Raw genomic sequence first — 18,909 nt, 5'->3', positions numbered from 1 at the left:
ACTTTACTATTTGTGTTAAATATTTTTTTCTTTGTCCCTTTTGTTTTCTCTAAAATTGTTTTTTTTTCTCAGCTCCTAGGTTTGCTTTACTGTGAATAACTGACCAGTGGGAAGTTGTTGATAGCCCAGGGACCACCAGCATCATCCTATGCTCATGCCTTTAAGGCCTCTGTTACCAGCCCGTGCTGGTACTCCTTCATGCTGCATCATTACTTTAGGGTCAGACTTAGTTCACTGTGTACAGTGTAACTACTTGCTGTTCCTGCCTGTATAAAAATTATTAATGGTAGGCATTATAGCACACAATTATTCAGAATTAAGCAAAACTAAAACAAATTAGGTAATAGCTACATGGTCATTAGACAATTGTTATTACAGCTAAACAAAACTCCAAGCAAGGGTAATAACCCCAGTCCCGAGGCCTGTGTGGTTAGCTTAATACAGAGCCTCCAGCTTGTTACCAGCAGTGTGTTTACAAGACTACAGGGCTACACAGTAAATCTTTCAGTCATCTGTGACTCAAATACCAATTCAGTTCCAGTTCAACAAGACTTTGAAATAATGGTCCAGGTTCAGTTCTGGTTCTTCAAACAGGAATGGCTCAGACTGTGTTTGGGTTTCAGCCTGGGTTCCACCTCACAACAATACTTCTATTTCTGTTTAAAAAACCCACTGCCGTATTTCTGGATGTTAGCCAAGCCACTGGGGGTTAGCCTTGGTTCACACTCAACAAATTTTTCGCTTGGAGATGCCACACAGGGACTTGTCCCAGACCTGCAGTCTCTTCTCTCTCTCTCCCCCCCATTCACAGATAAACACATACTGAGACCCAAGCTATTCTGCTGCCCCAGGCTCCCCAGCTCCAAGGTCTTCCTAGCTACTTCCCCTGCTGCTTCCTCAGTCATCATAAGCCTGCAGCATCTCCTTCTGCCCTTTTCTCTGGGGTAATACATGAGAAAGATTGCCTTCTCTTCTAGTTTGTGCCATTAATGTCCCCCCCCCCAGTTTCTATCTTCTCTGTATACTTCTCTAACTGAGTAGCAGGTTCCTTAGTCTATACAAACTATCTGGGAGCTTCTTTAATTTTTTTCAATGACCAAATTGGAAAAGTGGTTAAATTGAAATAGAGGTCTAGGGGTTGGTCCAGTGCCTGTGTTTGTGGCTTGCACCTGGACACGTGTGTTTGTGTAGAAACATCCCTGAAATATTACTCTGAGGCTGACCTAAAATATTTCCACTTAAGGCATTCATCTTCTAATTAGGATATTACCTTCAGTTGACACTTAGGAAGACTGTCTTCTAACTTTGATCTCTCCCCTTAGGAAAACTGGACTGACACCACTAAACACTTTCATCATAGCCAACACTATTTTTTTTCCACTGTCACACCTTGTGGCCTGCTCACACTGAACTCTGTTTGAGACAATGGCCTTAGCTGATAATAATTAGGACTAAACTGAAGGAGCAATGTGGAGGTGGCATCCAGCATATTCCACTGTTCTGGGCATATGGGATTTACCATGCTGAGTCACAGTCTGTATAGTGGGGCTCCATAAGCAACTCCTGCGTGCTTTCCTTCCTCTTTCAGCAATAACTTCAGTAATCCGAAGCAGATATATAAGCCAGTATCCTGCTGCGGTCTACAAGGAGCCTGGAACAATAGCTCTGGCCATCTCATCCCATTCAGAGTCCTCCTTTCCACAGTTCTGTGGTTATGCAGATTAATGTTTCCCCAAGATACCAAAACTGTAATGCTTCTGCCATGGAATTAACTATTTTGCAGCAGGGAAGGCTGCAAGTAAAGAGTGGCAAGAATGCTGCTTCACTCCATTGACTATCTCCTAGCTTTGCAATGACCTGGAAGCCACTACCAACCATGCCAAAACTTAGCTCTCTGCATGCTCCTTGGTATGCCAGGATGGCATAGGTACTTGACCTTGTTTTCCCAGAAATTGCAGATGTGGATCAGAATTCCTATATTTTGCACTACTGAAAGGAAAATGAGGTTTTCAAATCTGGCAAATCCCAACAGCTACATAGTTGGCCTATACCAGGAGCAGTGTTGCCATGCCAATAGCATAATTAGTCCTGTTTGGGGAAAAAAACAAAGGTGGTAAGGACAAATGCAGATTCAAGTGTGTTACAGAATGCTGTAGGTCTCAGATCACTCAGCAGGAATTTCAGTTATTTCTCTCGCAGATTTTCTTATTCCCCTCATCAACAAATACACACACCAAGAAAAGAGTGAGTTACTGAAAAAAAGGAGCTTTTCAAGTTTATGTGTGTTTTTTGTATTCTTGCCTCAGGAAATTTGCTCAAACGATCCCTCGTCCTTTCTCTGTTCGGTACAATCCCTACACCCAGAGGATTGAAGTCTTGGACAATGCAAAGCAGCTGAAGAACTTAGCCGACACTATCAATAGTAAGGAACTACAGATTTGTTACCTTGAATTCCTCAAAATCTCGATCAGAAGTAGCAACTGCAAAACAGATTTCGTCTGGTTGCATTTAATGCTCTGAGCCGGACCAAGATAAAGCAGCACACTTCTCCTTTCTGGTGCAAAAATTGCTTCCTAATTCTAGCCAAGCTTCAAAATAGCATTTCCACTTGGCTGTAGTGTGTTACATCCGAAATATCCAGTTTTAGTGGAGGTGCTAGGAAAGGCCAGAAGGCCTTGTGGTGGATTCTGATGTGTGGCTCTAGCTGTTCTCAATAAGGAAGAAAAGGAAAAGCTTGGCTTTAATCACATTTTGTTTTGCCATTCTAACCTTCTTCCTGATACATTTTCCGCCTAACATTGGCTAGCCTGCTGAGAGCCAGCACCCCTGGTCCTGTGAGCCATTCCTGTATGGCTCATGAAGGCAAAAGGCTGGCTCTGCAGACCTTACTCCAGTAAGACCCTAATAAATGTGTCCAATCCAGTACTTCTTTGCTCACTTATTCTTTCAGGGAATGGATATAGAGGGTAAATATATACGGGAGTGTCAGAAATGGGCTAGCTGTAGAATTAACTGCTCTGATTATTTCCTTTGCAGGTGAGATGGGGATCCTTTGCAATGCCCTCCAGAAGATAAAATGAAGATTTTCTGTAACTTGCTAATCACTGGCTACTGACTAGAAGCTGCCATGTGCAAATGCCAGTCTTCATCTAGCCTCAGTCTATTATCTTCCCGCATACTGCATGAATGCTTATGTAATATATCTTAATTACTATAAATTAGCAGAGAAATAGACATCTTCAGGTGACCCTTGACTCTTTTGGCCTTCCAACACTAATCCATTTTTTTTCACTAACGCATGGAAATAACCTTAGTTCTGTGAATCTGGGGAAAGTCTCCATATCTCTTGTGCCAATGGTTAGCAGAAGGAGGAGATCTCCACCATGCAGAGCTATAGTCTGCTGCAGCTGCGAGGTTGCACTACCACCCTGGGCCCAGAGCCAGGATAGCGATGACTGACAGACTAATCCACCTTGCTTTCTCTCACAGTCATTCTCCCCTCAGTCCCTCACATTTGTGCAAGGTTCCCATGGAGTTCCAAACTCTACACCTTTCAAGGGGAATACATATACTGCTTGGCCCTCTGTACCTCTACTTTTAAACCCAAGCATCTCTGTCCTGAAATACTTGTTTTTCCTAAAAAGGTGATGTTGTAATTGATCCAAAGCACAGATGCTAGTGGAAAAGACAGCAAGTATGCTGCAGCCTCATTAACAAAGATTTATCACCGTGTGTAAATATAATGTATTTGCATGAGCACCAATCCCCAAAAGGTTTGTGCAAGTCAAGAACACTGTGTGCTGTGATGTGTCATTGATCTGCAGAGCAGAGTGCCAAGCAAGGCACTGAGACTGCTTATCCAGTGCATGGAGTCTGTGCCTTAATACAGTACCCACAGAAAAGTCCCTTCAGAGGAGAGTTACCTAAAGGCAAGTCTATGTGGCTTTTTGCAGTTGGATGTGAGGTCAGTTTGTCGATACTTTGGGCAAGCAAGAAACCATGCAGATGTTTTAACAGGGCATCAAGGCCTTATTAGCCCAGTCTCAGACCTGTGCTGGCTGTAATGTTGTGTAACATCACGGATTCAGAGCTGATTTAGTACCAGTCAGCTTACAGAAAGGGGAGACCTCTCTTAATAGACATACTCAGCTACTCACTGTGTAAGGCTGATATGTGAAGGCTACCTTGTGTTGTGTGTGTCCTTCTCTGACAGCACTTTGTTCAGCACTGCTCAAGGTGTCTCCTAACCCAGAAGGTGGATACCAACACCTTGGAAATGGAGGAGAAGTGGTTCTTACAGTGCAGTGAAGACATCAGAGCCTTCCAACTCCTAAGTCACTGCATCTGTGGCTAGAGTCCCCCCCAAAGCTATGGAAGACCTGGGTTAGCTGTGTCCCAGTCTGAGTGCATTCAAACCCTAACATGATATCTTTCAAGACAGTTTCTAAGTCATGATACTTTTTGGAGTCTCCTTCCTTCTCCCACTTGATCTTTAATCTCCCTTTTTTGGTGAAAGCAGTTTTATTCTTCCTGGAGTATAGCTCAACTGAGGCAGCAAATGGAAGCAAGGGTGATTCCAGCTTAACCCAATGGCTAAGCCATGGAGAGAGAAGAGCTTTGCTGCTCAGGAGGCTATTTCTGTAGTTTATCCAATAACTTTCACTCAAAGCAGAGAAATGCCCTCTTGGACTGGTCCACATTGTATAATGCCTCCCCGTAGCTCCCTAGTTGAAGCAGGAAGGAGATCAACACTTGTGCATTGGAACAGAATGGAGCAAAGCAGAACACTATTTCCAGCTTGAAACAATTCTGCATCATGATACTAACATGATTCAGAAGCCACATTTCTGTTAGAAGATCGAAAGATGGAGAGGGATTTGAAAGTCCATGAGTCTCATACCTACTATTGTACTACTCTTGTATTTATGGTTTGAAAATCAATGGAGCTTTAATGTAAGCATCATCCTTTAGGACGATAGAAAGTACAGCTGTTTCCATTATATTTATGGTGGGTAATAACATTAATCTAAGGATACCAGCTGGAACCCTTTTCAATAGACATATACTTATGCAAAATGGTATCATTTTGGTGCTTTGAAGTAAGCTTTTTTATCTCTGTATCTTTTTTCTTCCTTTTTTTTTCTCATGACAATGTCTGTGTAGATCTTTCAATCCTGCTTGGCATGTATTTTCAGTGTGAAAGTAGCCCATATTTTTCTCTCTTAATATAATAGGACCCATAAGGTAACTGCGTACCACAAAGAGAGAATTTCATCCCAAGGGTGAAGTCTTTCAAACTAATCCTCAGACAGCTTTCCAAGCTCCTCTGCTTCTGGCTGTTATGAGTGACAGCAGCAGTAAATCTATAGTGATACTGAGAAGCCAGGACCCATGGTTGTCTTTTATGTGCAAGTGGAGTGGTTAAAGATTATTGTTGCCACATGTCTGATTCTGTGTCCCTTAATGCAGGTTTAAATGAGCAATAACTGCAGCCAAAGCAGCCTAACATAGCTGTTCAGCAAGACTGAGGGATGAGAAAAAGTTAAAGGTTCAGTTTTAAAAGCAGAGGAAATATACTGAAAGTAGATTTTCTTGCAGAACAAATTAGCTTGTGCATATGTGCTTTAAATAGTACACATAAGTTGCATTTGAATAGGACTTCTTAATGGGTGACTTCTTATTTCCATGCTTAAAGAAAATAGAAGTTGTGTAGCAAAATGCTTTTTGCATTATCTGGCCAGTCTAACTCCTCTTTGTAAGGTAACCACACAGGGCGATCAGAATTAAATAACCAGGTGGGAGGAATGCCCATCTGAGGTGGTTTCCAACTCAGAAAAGGCTCTCTTGCACTGGCTGACTGTCACTCATCCAGACAAGATCGGGAAATCGATATTGAAAAAAAAAAATCTCTTGATGTTTGTAATTACCTAGAAATGAACAGCAAAACCTTGCTTGCTCTACCTTTGCATAGTCTGTACATCTTTGTATGCTACTCTGACCAACCTATCCCAAGCTAATCTTTTAAGTAACCTTCCTCTCTTCTATCCCACTATGATCACATTTCTTGATGTCCCCATCTCCAGCTCTGTTTCAGGTGATCAAAGAAGCCCTTTCATGAGGCCTTTTTCTTTTTCAGTGACCTTGACCAAGGTCAGTGATGGTGATGGAGGGAGGGCTTGTCGGTACAGGTTGCACAGGGAAGTGGTCTCCTCTGGGTGTCCTAAAATGCCTAGATCTGACAGCTGCCTTGGAGAAGGGACACTTTATTCCCCAAAGGATGCAGAAATTATTGAAAGAGGGATTAAGCACAGGAGCACTCCACAGGAGTGCATTCTTTTAAAGCCTGTCTCTTTGCTGCTTCAAACCATGCTGGCAGTTGGCAGAGAAGACTTTTTTGATGTTCAAATGTAACCATTTAAATTAACCTAAATAAACAGAAATATTAATGCCATATCCATTTCAAATGAATAGCACTGTGCTCATACAGGGTGGAGATATCCACAACGGTAACATTAAAAATGGGCAGGTTGTTTGTGGTGATCAGCCATAGCCTTTTAAAGCACCCACCCCAGGGATTGCATGAGAGGGGGTGAGCCTGCTTTTGGGGTGGGAGAGCCCCACCTTCTGCAGGGAGAAGCTGCCTGTCCCCATGGGAAAGGATGACACACTGTGCTCCAGTCATTGCATAGCCCTTTAAACTGCAGCACCCAGCCCGAGACCTCTCCTCCTGCACTCCTAGAGGTCCCCAAAAGTCCTGAAAGCAGGACTCTGGGATGTCTCAGCAGACTTGACTTACATCACGGGTGAGGTCTTCCTGGGCCTGTCCCAAGCATGGATTCAAGGTGTTATTGGAGTGTCCACTGGCTAGGCAAGGACATTTCACCACCTGGAGGGCCAGGACTCTCTGTGCTGCTTCTGCAGAGGGCTGCAAAGCTGTGCTGTAAGCTCTGCCTATGCTGCTTCAACTATCGCACTGGCTGATGAGTCCAGTCTGGCTCTATAGAGAAAGCTCAATTCATACGGAGAACTTGATTAGTGCTGTACAAACATATAGAGATGGGTCTCTGACACTAGAGCATACAGACAGCCATAGGAGCCTGACGTCCCTGCTCTACCAGTATTTGCAACCAGTGCCTTAAACATGCATCTTGAGCCCTAGGGCTTTCACCTACGTGTCCACATGCAGCTGGAGTAGGAGACCTTGTGCCATTTGTTGTTTGTGCCATGCCTGTGGCCTGGAGGTGGGGATGCACGCACCCACCCTTCACGGGAAAGGCCCAGTTTGGACTCAGACAGTCAGACTCAGCTCAGCGTTCTCCTGTACCCAGCCTTGCCAACACCGCTGGGGAAGCGTGGGAGTGCGAAGAGCCTTTTCCCCCCTTAAAACCCACTTCTTCTCCCGTTCACTTTGCAGCCGCAATTGAGCCACCCCTCAATTGCCCCCTTGCCCTCCCGGAGACCCCTAAGACATGAGCCGGGCCGGGGGTGAGGGGGGGACCCGGGGCACCCCGCGGAGCGGAGGGTGCCGCAGCCCGGAGCCGGGCCGGGATCAGCACCGCGGACAGCGGCTTGCCCTGCCCTGCCCGCGGGCGGCGCCGGGCCCGGGCTGGGCAGGGCCGGGGAGTGGGGGGGGCAGCCCTTTCCCGGCTGGCACTCACCAACCCCTGCAAAGCCCGCAATGTCCCAGGTCTGGATAGGACCGTGTTCCACAGGGTGCTGAGACCTGCCTCCTGGGCACGGTGAGCCAAAATTCACCTCGGGTTTGTATGTCTCAGGCAGGGGATAGATGGGGGAATCGAGACCTTCCCAGTGCTCTGTCTTGGGCCGAGGGGAAACGCTGCTCTGTCATGGTCTCCGGAGGACAAAATTTGGTTGCACTGTCTTTATCTCCACTGGCCTGGGAGGAAGAAAGAGCAATATAGCACTAGGGTGTGTGACCCAGCCAGGTTCAGCTAAGGGACACATAAGAAATGGCTCCGTCTGCAAAGGGAGCACAGAGAGGTGGTCTTCTCTGTCGGCCTGCAAGGGAACTTTCACGGGGGTTCCAGCACACTGTAACTTGGGGTATGAAGATATGGGTGGTCACGTTTGTGGATGTCAGGTGCTGCCATGCCCTGGCAGGAGCAGAGCTGAATCCCCCCTGAGCTTGCCCTGCCAGCTGTGAGAAAGATGTGACCCTGGGCTTTTTGAGAGTCTACTTCACTGGAGATAAAATCATGACAGAAACAAATTCCAACAGAGGAACTTAGCCTGGAGGCAGCACTCAACTCTTGTAGGGCTAGGGTAGAACAGGTCAGATCCTGTAGGCAGGAACAACTCAGAAGTAGGCAATGAATTTTGACTCTGGCTCAGGTCTCTGGCACTACCACAATTGGGTCTGTGTAGAGGGCACACCACTTGGACTGGGCTAGGGTTTGGGGCAAGGGCCCCTTTGGTTCCCTGGGGGCATGGTCAATGCAGAGAAGGCCCCAGTGAGGCAAGGGAGGGTGAGGAGGAATGGAAATCTCAGACACTGTGCAGGGCAGTCCAGACTGGGACATGTAAGTGGGTCTCAGGCTAATTGCCTCTCCACAAAGGAGCCCATCTCCAGGGTTGAATGGCTTGCAGACACCTTCAAACAGAGCAGGAGGGCCATGCTTTGAAGTTACCCAGAGGAGGAGGGTTACCTTGGGCTTTTGCGCATATCCTACGTAGGCGGTTTCCCTTGATGTGTCTGGCATGGTCAACATAAATGTCCCTACACCTAAGACAGTAGCAACCAGCTTGCTTCACTGATGTCTGGCAGCTCTGATCTCACCACTCACATAGACGCACTGTATCTCCAGTCCCACCACATCCCCTGGCCATTGCTCTGGGAGAAGTACTCACATCCTCAGGCAGTTTCCACTCAACATCTGGCAATTGCAGTCGACTCCCCTGTCTCCCAATGAAGACTGACTTGGCGGGGATCTCAGGCCAAAAGGAAGAGGCCATCAAGGAGAAGGAGATGTGTGGCATAGAATCACTGAACAGGCGAGGCAGCCTGGACTCCAACAGGGAGGATGGAAGAGCCACTGTCATCCTGACCCTCACCCTCTTCAATGTGAGGAAGACTGAGCTCTCTAAGGCAGCCAAAGTCTTTGAGGTACAGACCTCACCATTCCCTTCCTCCATTGAGCCCTCTCTTCTGTCCCTATTGCCTTCACCTCTCCCACTCTGCATCTCCCCCTCTCTCACTCTTCTGCTGCTCCCTGCCTGACTTATGCCTCCACCTGCCTTCCCCTTTTCTCATTGTCCCTGGTTTGCTCCAGCTGCTCAGAGAGGTTGGCTGGCCTCTGCAGGTGAAGAAGGAGAGTGCTCTGGAGGGAGGGAGCAGCTGGACACAGTCATTTAGAAGAATCATCATTTTATGTAAGGGCTGTTTAGAGCAGATACCAATCTGTTATTTCTTTCTAGCAATCGTGGTGGCCAGCCACGACTAAACAACAGGCCAGCATTTCAAGCACTCAGATTGTGGGGGTGTTAGAAGCCAATGAATTCTCTCTGTATATTTGGCAGGAGATATAGAGAATATAAGAGCTGTAAACCATACAGGCATTATATATTCTGGGTACTTGAAGTATCCCCACCAGGTGCTCACTCTCATCTGTGAAAATGAATAACTCAAAAGAAAATATTATATTAGTTACTTATTTTTAATCATTTGCAATTATTTAATGATTATGGTATTATTATACATCAATAGATCTGCTTTCATTTTGCCAGGGTCTTAAGAGTTACCCAGCCACTCATTTGTTGTTTTTGCACAGATGAAATGCTACAGTCAACAGTATCTCATCTTTCATCTTCATCTATCTCTACCTAATTCGACAGTGTTTAATCTTTAGCTCTGCCTATATTTTAGCTCCTTCTAAACAGGGCATTATTAGACTTCATTGCTTAATATGCATTTCTTGTTAAGACCTCTTTTAGTAACCTTTAAAAGACATCATAGAAGTGTATCTAGACTTACCTGAATTTTCAGTCTTTGGAGAAGCTTCATCATATGAACATCTGGCTCTTGCAGGTGTTTGAAACTCAGATCCATCACTTTGAAACCAGACAAGCCAAAAAGCCCAAGAACTCTGCTGATCATCTTGACATTTTTGTTGAATGTGAAGTTCACAGTGCTGATGTTAGTATTCTTATCACCTCCTTAAAGAGAGTAGCAGAGGATGTGAAAACTAGCAGAGAAGACAAAGGTAAGAAACATATGCATCTGTTAGTGCTGTTTTGTTTCTTTTTGGAGTAACTTTTTTGTATTAGCCTCATAATAGTAATTTAATTAGTCCGGAAAGCAGGTGAGTATGCATTCATTTTTCGTCACTGCACGGCTGTTTTCGGACCATTCCCATTGGTGTGGAAAGGGAGGGACTTCATCATAGCCAGTGGAACTGAGGTGAGAAAAGCGTTCCAGCAAAAATGGAGATGAGAAGGATAGAGCAGAAAAACAAGAAGCTGAGGAGAAACTGGAAACTCCTCAATAACAGGAAGACTGTGGGCTGAGAGCTGTGCAGAGAACTCACCGCTCCGAGGCAAACACAGACACTTGATGGGAACACAGTGATATGGCAGAGGGTCTAAATGTTTCATTTGCTTGTAGTGTGTTGTGTTGGTTTTGTTAAAAGAAGCAGTAGCCGTCTGTTTATGGTGTCCACTGCCATCTGGATCCAGTAGTATTGTCTGTAGGTAGATTGCTCTTTCACTGAGAAGAGCTAAATGCAACCACCTTGAAGACGCTTCCAGAGTGCAAGAGGGAGAGAGGAGCAGCAGAAAGCTTGCAAGGCAGGCAGGGAGAACCAGGCAATAAGTTTTTTGTAGAGAACAGACTCACTGCCAAGTCTGGAGTAACAGAGCATCAGGCATTTTCCCAGGCACTTGAAAAGCTTGTTTGGGGGTTGTGCAGCTGCAAAGGTTGCACTTTAGGAACAGTATTTCACCTGGCAAAGTGCTGCAAGTGGCTGCTCCACTGCCTGTGCTGTATTTGAGTCACTGTCCCTACCAGTCAGCAGGATGGAAAGTGAGTTTGCCAGAGGTAGACCGGTATTTTTCCTGCTTACAGGCAGGTAGGGGATCAGTGAGTACAACAAGCTGTTAGAGACCTTTAATGCAAACCTGAGGATGCCAGAGGTGCCCCTGATAAATGAGAAGGCTGAGGGTCCAGCTCACAGGCTGGGTTCTCTGAATACAGAATTGCCATGAGGTTTCCTACCCTTGACAAGGCCAGGCAGAAATCCCCAGGGCCCTTTTAGCTAATACAGTCCTGTTTGGACACCTTTGGGTGTTGCTTGAAATTCACCTTCAGGCTAGTGATGACAGTCAGTCCATGCCAAGCTGTTCTCAGGGACTGTGAGGATATCAAAAAGGTATCATTGTCATCAGGGAAACTGGAGAGCCAAAGAGGATTTTGGAGCTTCATTTTCTTTAGGATTTCCTTGGGAGTTGAGAGATTTGTGCTCAGAAGTAGCAGTTAGTTTCATGTGTGCTGGGACTGGGATCTACAATAAAAACAAGGGACTGTTAAAAGAGGGTGTGTTTATGGTTAAACCAGAGGAATGTTAGGGATATAATTTTCTCCACATTTTCCTTTTCCTTATGGTTTTGAACAGCAATCATTAAAGTCATCAGGCTTATTTTGCATATAATGTTGCTAGAATTAATATACTTGGCATGCAAATGACCAGAGTCTTTCTGTTTCTAAGTTACCTCAGACTTACACACAGCACTCCTTAGTTTGTAAAGAGTCTTTTCTGGGTGTTTCAGACCCCAGAATTCAGTCGTGCTCTAAGCTCATTTGATTGCAAGATGAAAGGCTCAGAGAATTGGTATTTGTGGCCCACAGAGATGCCCTAGGTGTGGGCACCAGCAAGAACTGGGGATTTGAAGGTTTTGGCCTTAAAGCTCATGTTTTGGTCCTATTGAGGTGAATTCAGGAGTGCTAAAGTGTCAGAGGACTTTCAGCTCAGCTAGCCGCTAGGTCTAAGATTGGCTAGTGGTCCATTTTACTGGTATATCTTATTGAAAGTGGTGGTGCATCTTATTGAAAGAGGCTAGCTGCAGCTTCATGTTCTAGCGGGGTTTGCAGCTGCCTGTGAAATCATATTGATAACTGGGAGGTATCTAAGTTGTATAAACATACTTACTGGTCAGCAGTTATTTTACTGGGAAGATGCAAATATGTACGTTCTGGCTACCCCCATCACCTGAGGCTCCAGCTCCTGGATTAATCTATTTTTTTCCCACATGAACTTTTTATTCTTTTCTTCAGAGTTTTTTGGTGAGCCAGACAAGCCTTGCCAGGCAGTCTGCTGAAGGACAGTGATGACACAAGGCCATGCCCATAGTGGCTTTAACTCAAATTAATTTGGTACTCAGTTGAGAAAAGCAGTGCTTATCTCTGCTTCCATGAAGCAGAGACAGATGCAGCTAAACCGGCATCTGTCAGCACTATCCTGTTTTATTGGCTGCATCCATTTCTGTGACCAGGCTAAGAGTTCTGCCATGGTCCTTCCTCCCCTCTCCTTTAGCCTGCCTACCCTCTCCCAGGACTCAGTAAGGGATAGGCAAGACGTGTATGGGGACACACATTGGAGGACTTATGGTCAGGTACAGGTTTTGAGGTGGTACGGCCATGGATGGCAGGACAGGCATCTTGCATGCAGAATCATTGGTACAGCCAAAGACAAAGGCTCAGCAAAAAAAAATTCTGGGGTGATGTAAAACATCTGTCAGACTAGTATTTCCTCCTTCTTATAGCAGAATTGGCCATAACTGCATGAAAGAACTGGAATTTCCCAACATCAGTGTGTATTTGTACAATACAAGCCTTGTACCTTTGTGAACTGGCTGTGCCTGGATATAATATAATTGGGCTAAATCTAAATTTGCCATGCAGTGCAGAGATGCCTCGTCTCTTGTCAAGCATGAGATTAAGGTGACCCCAAACAGACCTCTTCTGACCTGTAACACAGTAAGTCTGATCACAGCATCAGTCTGACCTCAGAAAGCAGCATCAACTTTGTCTTTTTTCAGTAGTTTTTTAATTCATTGGTTATAATTAAAATGAGCACACTTTATTTTTATTTTAGTTACCAGAAAAGATCCCCTCTTCAGGGGAAGGAAACTGTTTGGAAATTCTGCTAATGCTAGAATAATTTTGCTGGGGGAAAAAAAAAAAAAAAAAAAAAAAAAGCCGGAAGGAAGAACTTGAAGTCAAGATACTTCTTGGCCTGTTTTGTTTCTAGAAATGACAAGTTTTCCTTTTAAAATGTTTTCACTTTTACAGGTGTGAAAATTTAAGACTACTTTTTAGACATGATCAAGACACTTTCTTAAATCCAAAATGTACAAATAAATTTGTTGTGCTGTGTCAGACTGAACATCTCTTTTGCCCTAAAAGGAAATTATTTTGCCTTTAAAAATTGTTTCTACTAATTAAAACTGAGATATTATCATTGCAAGTTAGTTTCAGATCATTTTTCATCCAGTCTGCCAGTTTGGTTGGCAAACAAATTCAGCTACTGACATATGGTGACACGTAGATATGAATATGCTTAAATATTGATGAAAAGAAAGTTTGTAATCTTCAGCACAACTTATATTTTCTGTGTCTCTTAAAAATTATTTGATCCTTTCTCGTTTAACTCTTGCTGCTTTCCCTCCAGTGCCCTGGTTCCCCAGAAAAATCCAAGATCTGGACAAGTGTCACCATCTGATCACTAAGAGTGATCCCAGTTTGGACCATGCACACCCTGTAAGTTTGATGTCACTGTTATTTCATTTTTAAAAAAGAAACTTTCTGTAGGGAAATTTTTGAAGGAAAATTTCAGGAGTAAAGAAATACTCATGAAAGGACAGAAAAAAGGAAGGATCAGATAAAGGCTGATCTTCAGTGGAATTAGGGAGTATAGAATGAATAACTTAATAATGAGAAAAGCTTATGGGTCCTGATTCATCAAGGTACATATGATTAACATCAGACACATGCTGAAGTAATTTCTATTCAACATATTCTTTAGCAAGAGTTTACATTTCATTGTTTAGTTTAAAAAACCCTCCTGTTTATTATTTCACCCCAATATATTTGAAGTATATCCATTTTGTACTAGCCAGTCCACATAACAGTCAGGCTCCCCAGCCTTTGGTGTTTTCTATGTTTTGACCTTTCAGATACTCCATACTGCATTTTTAATTTTGCACATGCCAGGAATCTCATTCAAGTGCAGATGTACAGAGGATGGTAACGAGGACAAGCGGCAAAGAGCTAGTCACTAATAAATACCAGATCCTCAGATCCCACAGAGGGGAGTATTATGCTTAAACTTGCAAAAATCGTCTAGACAGAAAATAAGATAAACACATGACAGCACTGATTAATGGATATAATACCCGAACTGAGATTTAAATGTGACTGGAGAACCTCAAAAGGTCTAGTGATTTCAGTTGAGGTAAGCATCTAAAGTTTAAATAGAAAGCAAGTTGGAAAGATTATAGTCCTAATTTACATCTGACTTCACACAAGGTCTTTGGAGCCAGGATTTTGGCAGTATTTATTGATACTACTCTGCAAAATATTGTTAGAATGTTTGTGACGGGCTTTCCCTTAGATTCAGGCAGTAGGTTTTGGTTACAAGTGGGCCACAAAAAGGGCATTACTCATAAGAATTTTGTATGTGTACTCTTAGCCTTGCCATAAGCAGAAACTCTAAGACAAGGAAGAGGAAAAATGCACTGTAGAGTCCTGCACTAGTAATGATAATAGTAAGGCAAAGTACTGGGAACAAACAAACAAACCCTCGTTTCTCATCAAAGTTTTCCAGCTTTAGTACAGATGAGATACGAGTTAGGTACAGACAACTAAGGGACTCCAAAGGGCCATCTGCTGGTTGACAAGGTAGGTCGCAGGACTGGTGTGGGATGTTCTGCCAAACATCACAGAGAAGTGATGCACGAAAAGGAAGAAAAACCTACAGACTTTGCACTGAAAAATGCGAGGAAGATTTAGATGGATGTCAACAGAATCTACAAGATTTTGTCATTCCCTTTTCTAAATGTCTGAATTCTATTTAGACCCTTTTATTAACCTACATGATGTTAATGTTGTTAGCTATGTACAGTTCTGTGGTACAAAAAAACTTTCCAAGTCATTCTTCTATTTTTGAGAATCATTTATTAAACTATAATGCTCTAGGAGAGCTTAAAATTCTCCTTAACCAGGACATCTTTCATTCTTCCTCACATCTTTCTGATAGAAACAATCCAAGTTATTTGTCATTTTCTTGAAGGACTAAACCACGACACCTGAGCTAGCTCTGAGGCTGTTTCTCATGAGATAAATGAATGAACGTTGGGAATTCTTTGAATTGGACTAAGTTCCCCTCCTACTTTGCCAAATAGGAGATATGAGCACTGAAGAGGATGAGAGAAAGAGCCAATGGTGCAGAGTTACTGAAGTTTTGAGTGGGGATAAATCTACGCTGCAGAATGCAGTGCGATGTAGAAATACCTAAACTAGCTTGAAACAAGTTAGCTCAGGCACTGAAAATCATTTGTCTGTGGCAGGAGGAAGCACAATGTGGGCTCATTTTCCATGCCGCTAAGCACGGCTCAAAAACGGACAAGTTGGAGGAAAGTACCAGCAGAGATTTTGCATATACGTTTACTGCCAAACAGGCAATTTGGGCTGGCCACCTCAACAGCTTCGCTTTATTCCTTACTGTGTCGTTAACGGGCAGAAAAGCAAACTGGTGACAGTGTGACAGCAGTCTCTGGGGCACCCAGCCGCTGGCTGTAGCGCTCCCCCAGGGAGGGTCCTGCTGCTCAGGGGGTGGGTGCGGAGCCCTGGGAACAGCAGGGACAAAGCTGAGGGGTCCCAGCATCAATGCTGGTCTGGCCTGATGGCTTTTCCATGTGTTTTGCATGGACTCGTTATAGCTACTGACAAACAAGGGTGGCATCTGAATGAACATATTATCTGTAACACATGACAAAAATAAACATGCTCTTGGGATCCAGTTCTTTCCTCAGATTCATGCACACAATGCTCATTAACAGCAGTATTACTGGTATTATTGCTACACTTGAAAATTATGTGAATAAACCTAAGGGAGAAATTTGGCTTGTAGTATGCAAAGTGGTTCCAGTAAATTCTGAATATTTTAGAATAATAAATATTTGTACAGTGATGCTGATCAAAGCTGCTTTATGAGTTGTATTAGTAACAGTGCCAGATTTCAGATTTTATTCCTATTATGAATGATGTAAAATTCAAAGGAATTTGATTCCACATCTCTATTCATACTAAATAGCTGGAGAAGCCTGCCTGAAGCTCAACTTCTAGTAAACACCGAGGGGGCAAAAAGAAAACTCTGGTATTTAATAAGTAAACTGCCCCTTTAAACATATACCACTGAATGTGTCTTTAGCATAATATGGTAATAAATGGGCGAAGGGGGTTGAGCTGAAAGCCTGCACTTTCTACAGATTCAGCAGCAGCTTTAAAGATTTCTAGCCAGTGAGGACCCTTTTTTCGCCCAAAATTTTTTGCAGGGTATGGTGCAGGCGCAGTGTACTTTTTCTGGCGAGGTGGTACTAGGCTTGGTATCATCACGTCCATCGCAGCCCATATTGCAACCTTCATGTTTAGAGCAGCAAAGAAATGATTGAGAGATTCAGCTCTTCCCCAGCAGAAGTGACACCCCTATTTCAGTTCCATTTTTTATGTGATTTGCATTTAAATTTGCCTGTAAGTGTAACGGTTTGTGCTGTAGTGTTTATGAACAACTCCAAAACCTTCCCACCAAGCCATGTTACTTTTCTTCCTGGTCACAGGCCCCAAATTTCCATCAAAATGTCAGGGATGTAACTGACTGCAGACTTTGGCTTACACTGTTCATAAGGCTCAAGATTCATTGCCTCAGAGAAAAAAAAAACCTATTTGAGGCCAAGGTTTTCTGAATGCTTCTGTTAGCAAATTTACTTAGGCCCACAAATCTCTTAAAGTAAAACTTTTTTCAAATTATTTTCTAACTCAGGGACACGCTGACCTGGAGTATAACAAACGGAGGGCATTCTTTGCTGACCTTGCCTTTAATTACAGAGCGTAAGTACAAGGCTGCTGAAGAGAGACTTCAGTGGTCCACATGTACTTTCAGACATCTTCATGTGCAAGAAATACCAGAGACTTAGCCCCTTTGATACAATGACAAAAGATTATCTTTTAGAAAACAGAATTCAGCCACAGAAGCTTTCACTCCAGATGGAATAGACTTTTCCCACAACACAGCAAATATACCTTAGGATAAAAATCTTAGAGTTGCATTCACATCTCCTTCAGTACTGTATTTTGTCTTAGCAGAGGTGGTTTCTCAATATGACTCTTTCATTTCAATTTTGCAGTTCTTTTTAGGACTAGCTCCTGAGCTGAGGCTAATCTTTTTCAAGGAACTATAAGGAATAATGTTTAGGAACACATTTTTGACAAAGAAAAGCAATTTACTGTTTTTGTTATTTGTTTGACAAAATGTCTCTAGCCGTGTCCATTAGCTACATAAAAACCTAAAAACCTTTCACGTCTTGTGTGGGTGATGGAAAATCTTTCTGCCTTTATGTGTAAAACTTCCCCAGAATCACACTGCTGTCTGACAGAGTCAATCAGATATATAGGTAGGACTGGTTGTGGCTTATCAGCCTTATGGTGTTCAAGAACTGGTGAAATCTCCCAGGTCTTGAGAGACATCTATTTGGGTACAGTTCTCTCACCGCCACCATATATCACAGCTAGCGCAGCCCAAAACAGCACAAAAGCACGCGCTGAACTGACTCGGAGCTACTGAAGAAGCAACAGTGAGGAAGAGGAGAGATGACCGCCCGTCAGAGAAGTTAGCGAGAACCACGCAGTGTGTGCCAGGGCAGGTCCCTGCTGACGGGTTTGTGAATACTTCTCTGCCACGGTACCGTGCCCATCACAGCCTCCAGGGATGGACCCTCCGGGCACACACGGCGCTTTCCTCGCTAGATTGCCTTCAGCTGAGGTAAGGGTAGGCCTGAAGGCTAATTTTTATTTCTGTAAAGCAGAACATGGCTTCCTTTCTTACCATATCCCTCTCTTTTCTCCCCACACTGGAACAGAGGAGAAAATGCACACTATAGAGCCTACCAAGACAAAGAAGTTGTTAATGATGTACTGCTTTGCTGTTTCTGTCTTCATTACAGCAAATATTGATGGTGCAGGCAAAGAAAATAATACTTGGAAACTGAACCTGAAACCTGCTTTAGACACACGCATTATTTCCTCTTTTCGTTACAGAGGAGACCCTCTGCCTTGTGTCGAGTACACAGCGCAGGAGATTGCGACTTGGTGAGTCTGTTACTTCCACGCTGACTCCTGGGCCATTCCACTGCAGTTCCAGGAAAGACTGGCAATGTGAGACAGTTACAACATTTTACAATCACATTTATCCATCTCAAATTTTACTCCTTGGTTAAGAGTCACCTTTTGGTCATTTGTTTTGCAGAAAGCCATTCTCAGGGCTGGTCTTACCTATTCACTTTCTAGAGTAAAATGCATTTTCCTGACCACCTTCCTGCCTGCCAATCTCGTCAAGATAGCAGAAGCCAGAAAACACCCAGAGCCTATAGTATAACTTCTTCTAACTGACCTCTAATTAACCACAGCTATGGTGGTGACAGAAATATCACCTCTCCAAATCTGTTAGCAGGAGAAGATGCCCACTTGCAGGATGTGGTTAATTCAATGTTTATAGGACAGACCAGCCTTGCTTGTCCTCCTGCAAGTGTTCGTTGTTGTTAACATGAATAGGTATCATTCTCTGAAACTGAGGGTAAAGGAAATTTTGGAGCGCCCTTCCATGATACGTTATTTACACTGTA

The 18,909-nt window shown here is 43.7% G+C and overlaps 2 protein-coding genes across 2 annotated transcripts in view; both read left to right on the top strand.

Moving 5' to 3' along the window:
• Positions 1 to 3,311, top strand: part of PAH (phenylalanine hydroxylase) — a 37,837-nt gene extending 34,526 nt beyond the window's left edge. Inside the window, exons 12-13 of the mRNA XM_010566306.1 lie at positions 2,307 to 2,422; positions 3,037 to 3,311. Of these exons, the coding sequence (XP_010564608.1) occupies positions 2,307 to 2,422; positions 3,037 to 3,080 (160 nt within the window). The 3' untranslated portion in view covers positions 3,081 to 3,311. The remainder of the gene's footprint in view (positions 1 to 2,306; positions 2,423 to 3,036) is intronic.
• Positions 3,312 to 8,926: 5,615 nt separating this feature from the next.
• The window catches only part of LOC104831043 (tyrosine 3-monooxygenase-like), a 32,134-nt gene continuing 22,151 nt past the window's right edge, over positions 8,927 to 18,909 (top strand). Inside the window, exons 1-5 of the mRNA XM_010566360.1 lie at positions 8,927 to 9,124; positions 10,046 to 10,220; positions 13,683 to 13,771; positions 17,052 to 17,119; positions 18,326 to 18,376. Coding sequence (XP_010564662.1) covers positions 8,927 to 9,124; positions 10,046 to 10,220; positions 13,683 to 13,771; positions 17,052 to 17,119; positions 18,326 to 18,376 — 581 coding nt within the window. The remainder of the gene's footprint in view (positions 9,125 to 10,045; positions 10,221 to 13,682; positions 13,772 to 17,051; positions 17,120 to 18,325; positions 18,377 to 18,909) is intronic.

This window comes from Haliaeetus leucocephalus, unplaced genomic scaffold (genome assembly GCF_000737465.1).
Source record: "Haliaeetus leucocephalus isolate CR32 unplaced genomic scaffold, Haliaeetus_leucocephalus-4.0 Scaffold206, whole genome shotgun sequence".
In the NCBI taxonomy this organism is placed as follows: domain Eukaryota; kingdom Metazoa; phylum Chordata; class Aves; order Accipitriformes; family Accipitridae; genus Haliaeetus; species Haliaeetus leucocephalus.
The sequence above is the reverse complement of the archived record's forward strand: the minus strand, read 5'-3'. Positions and strand labels throughout refer to the sequence as shown.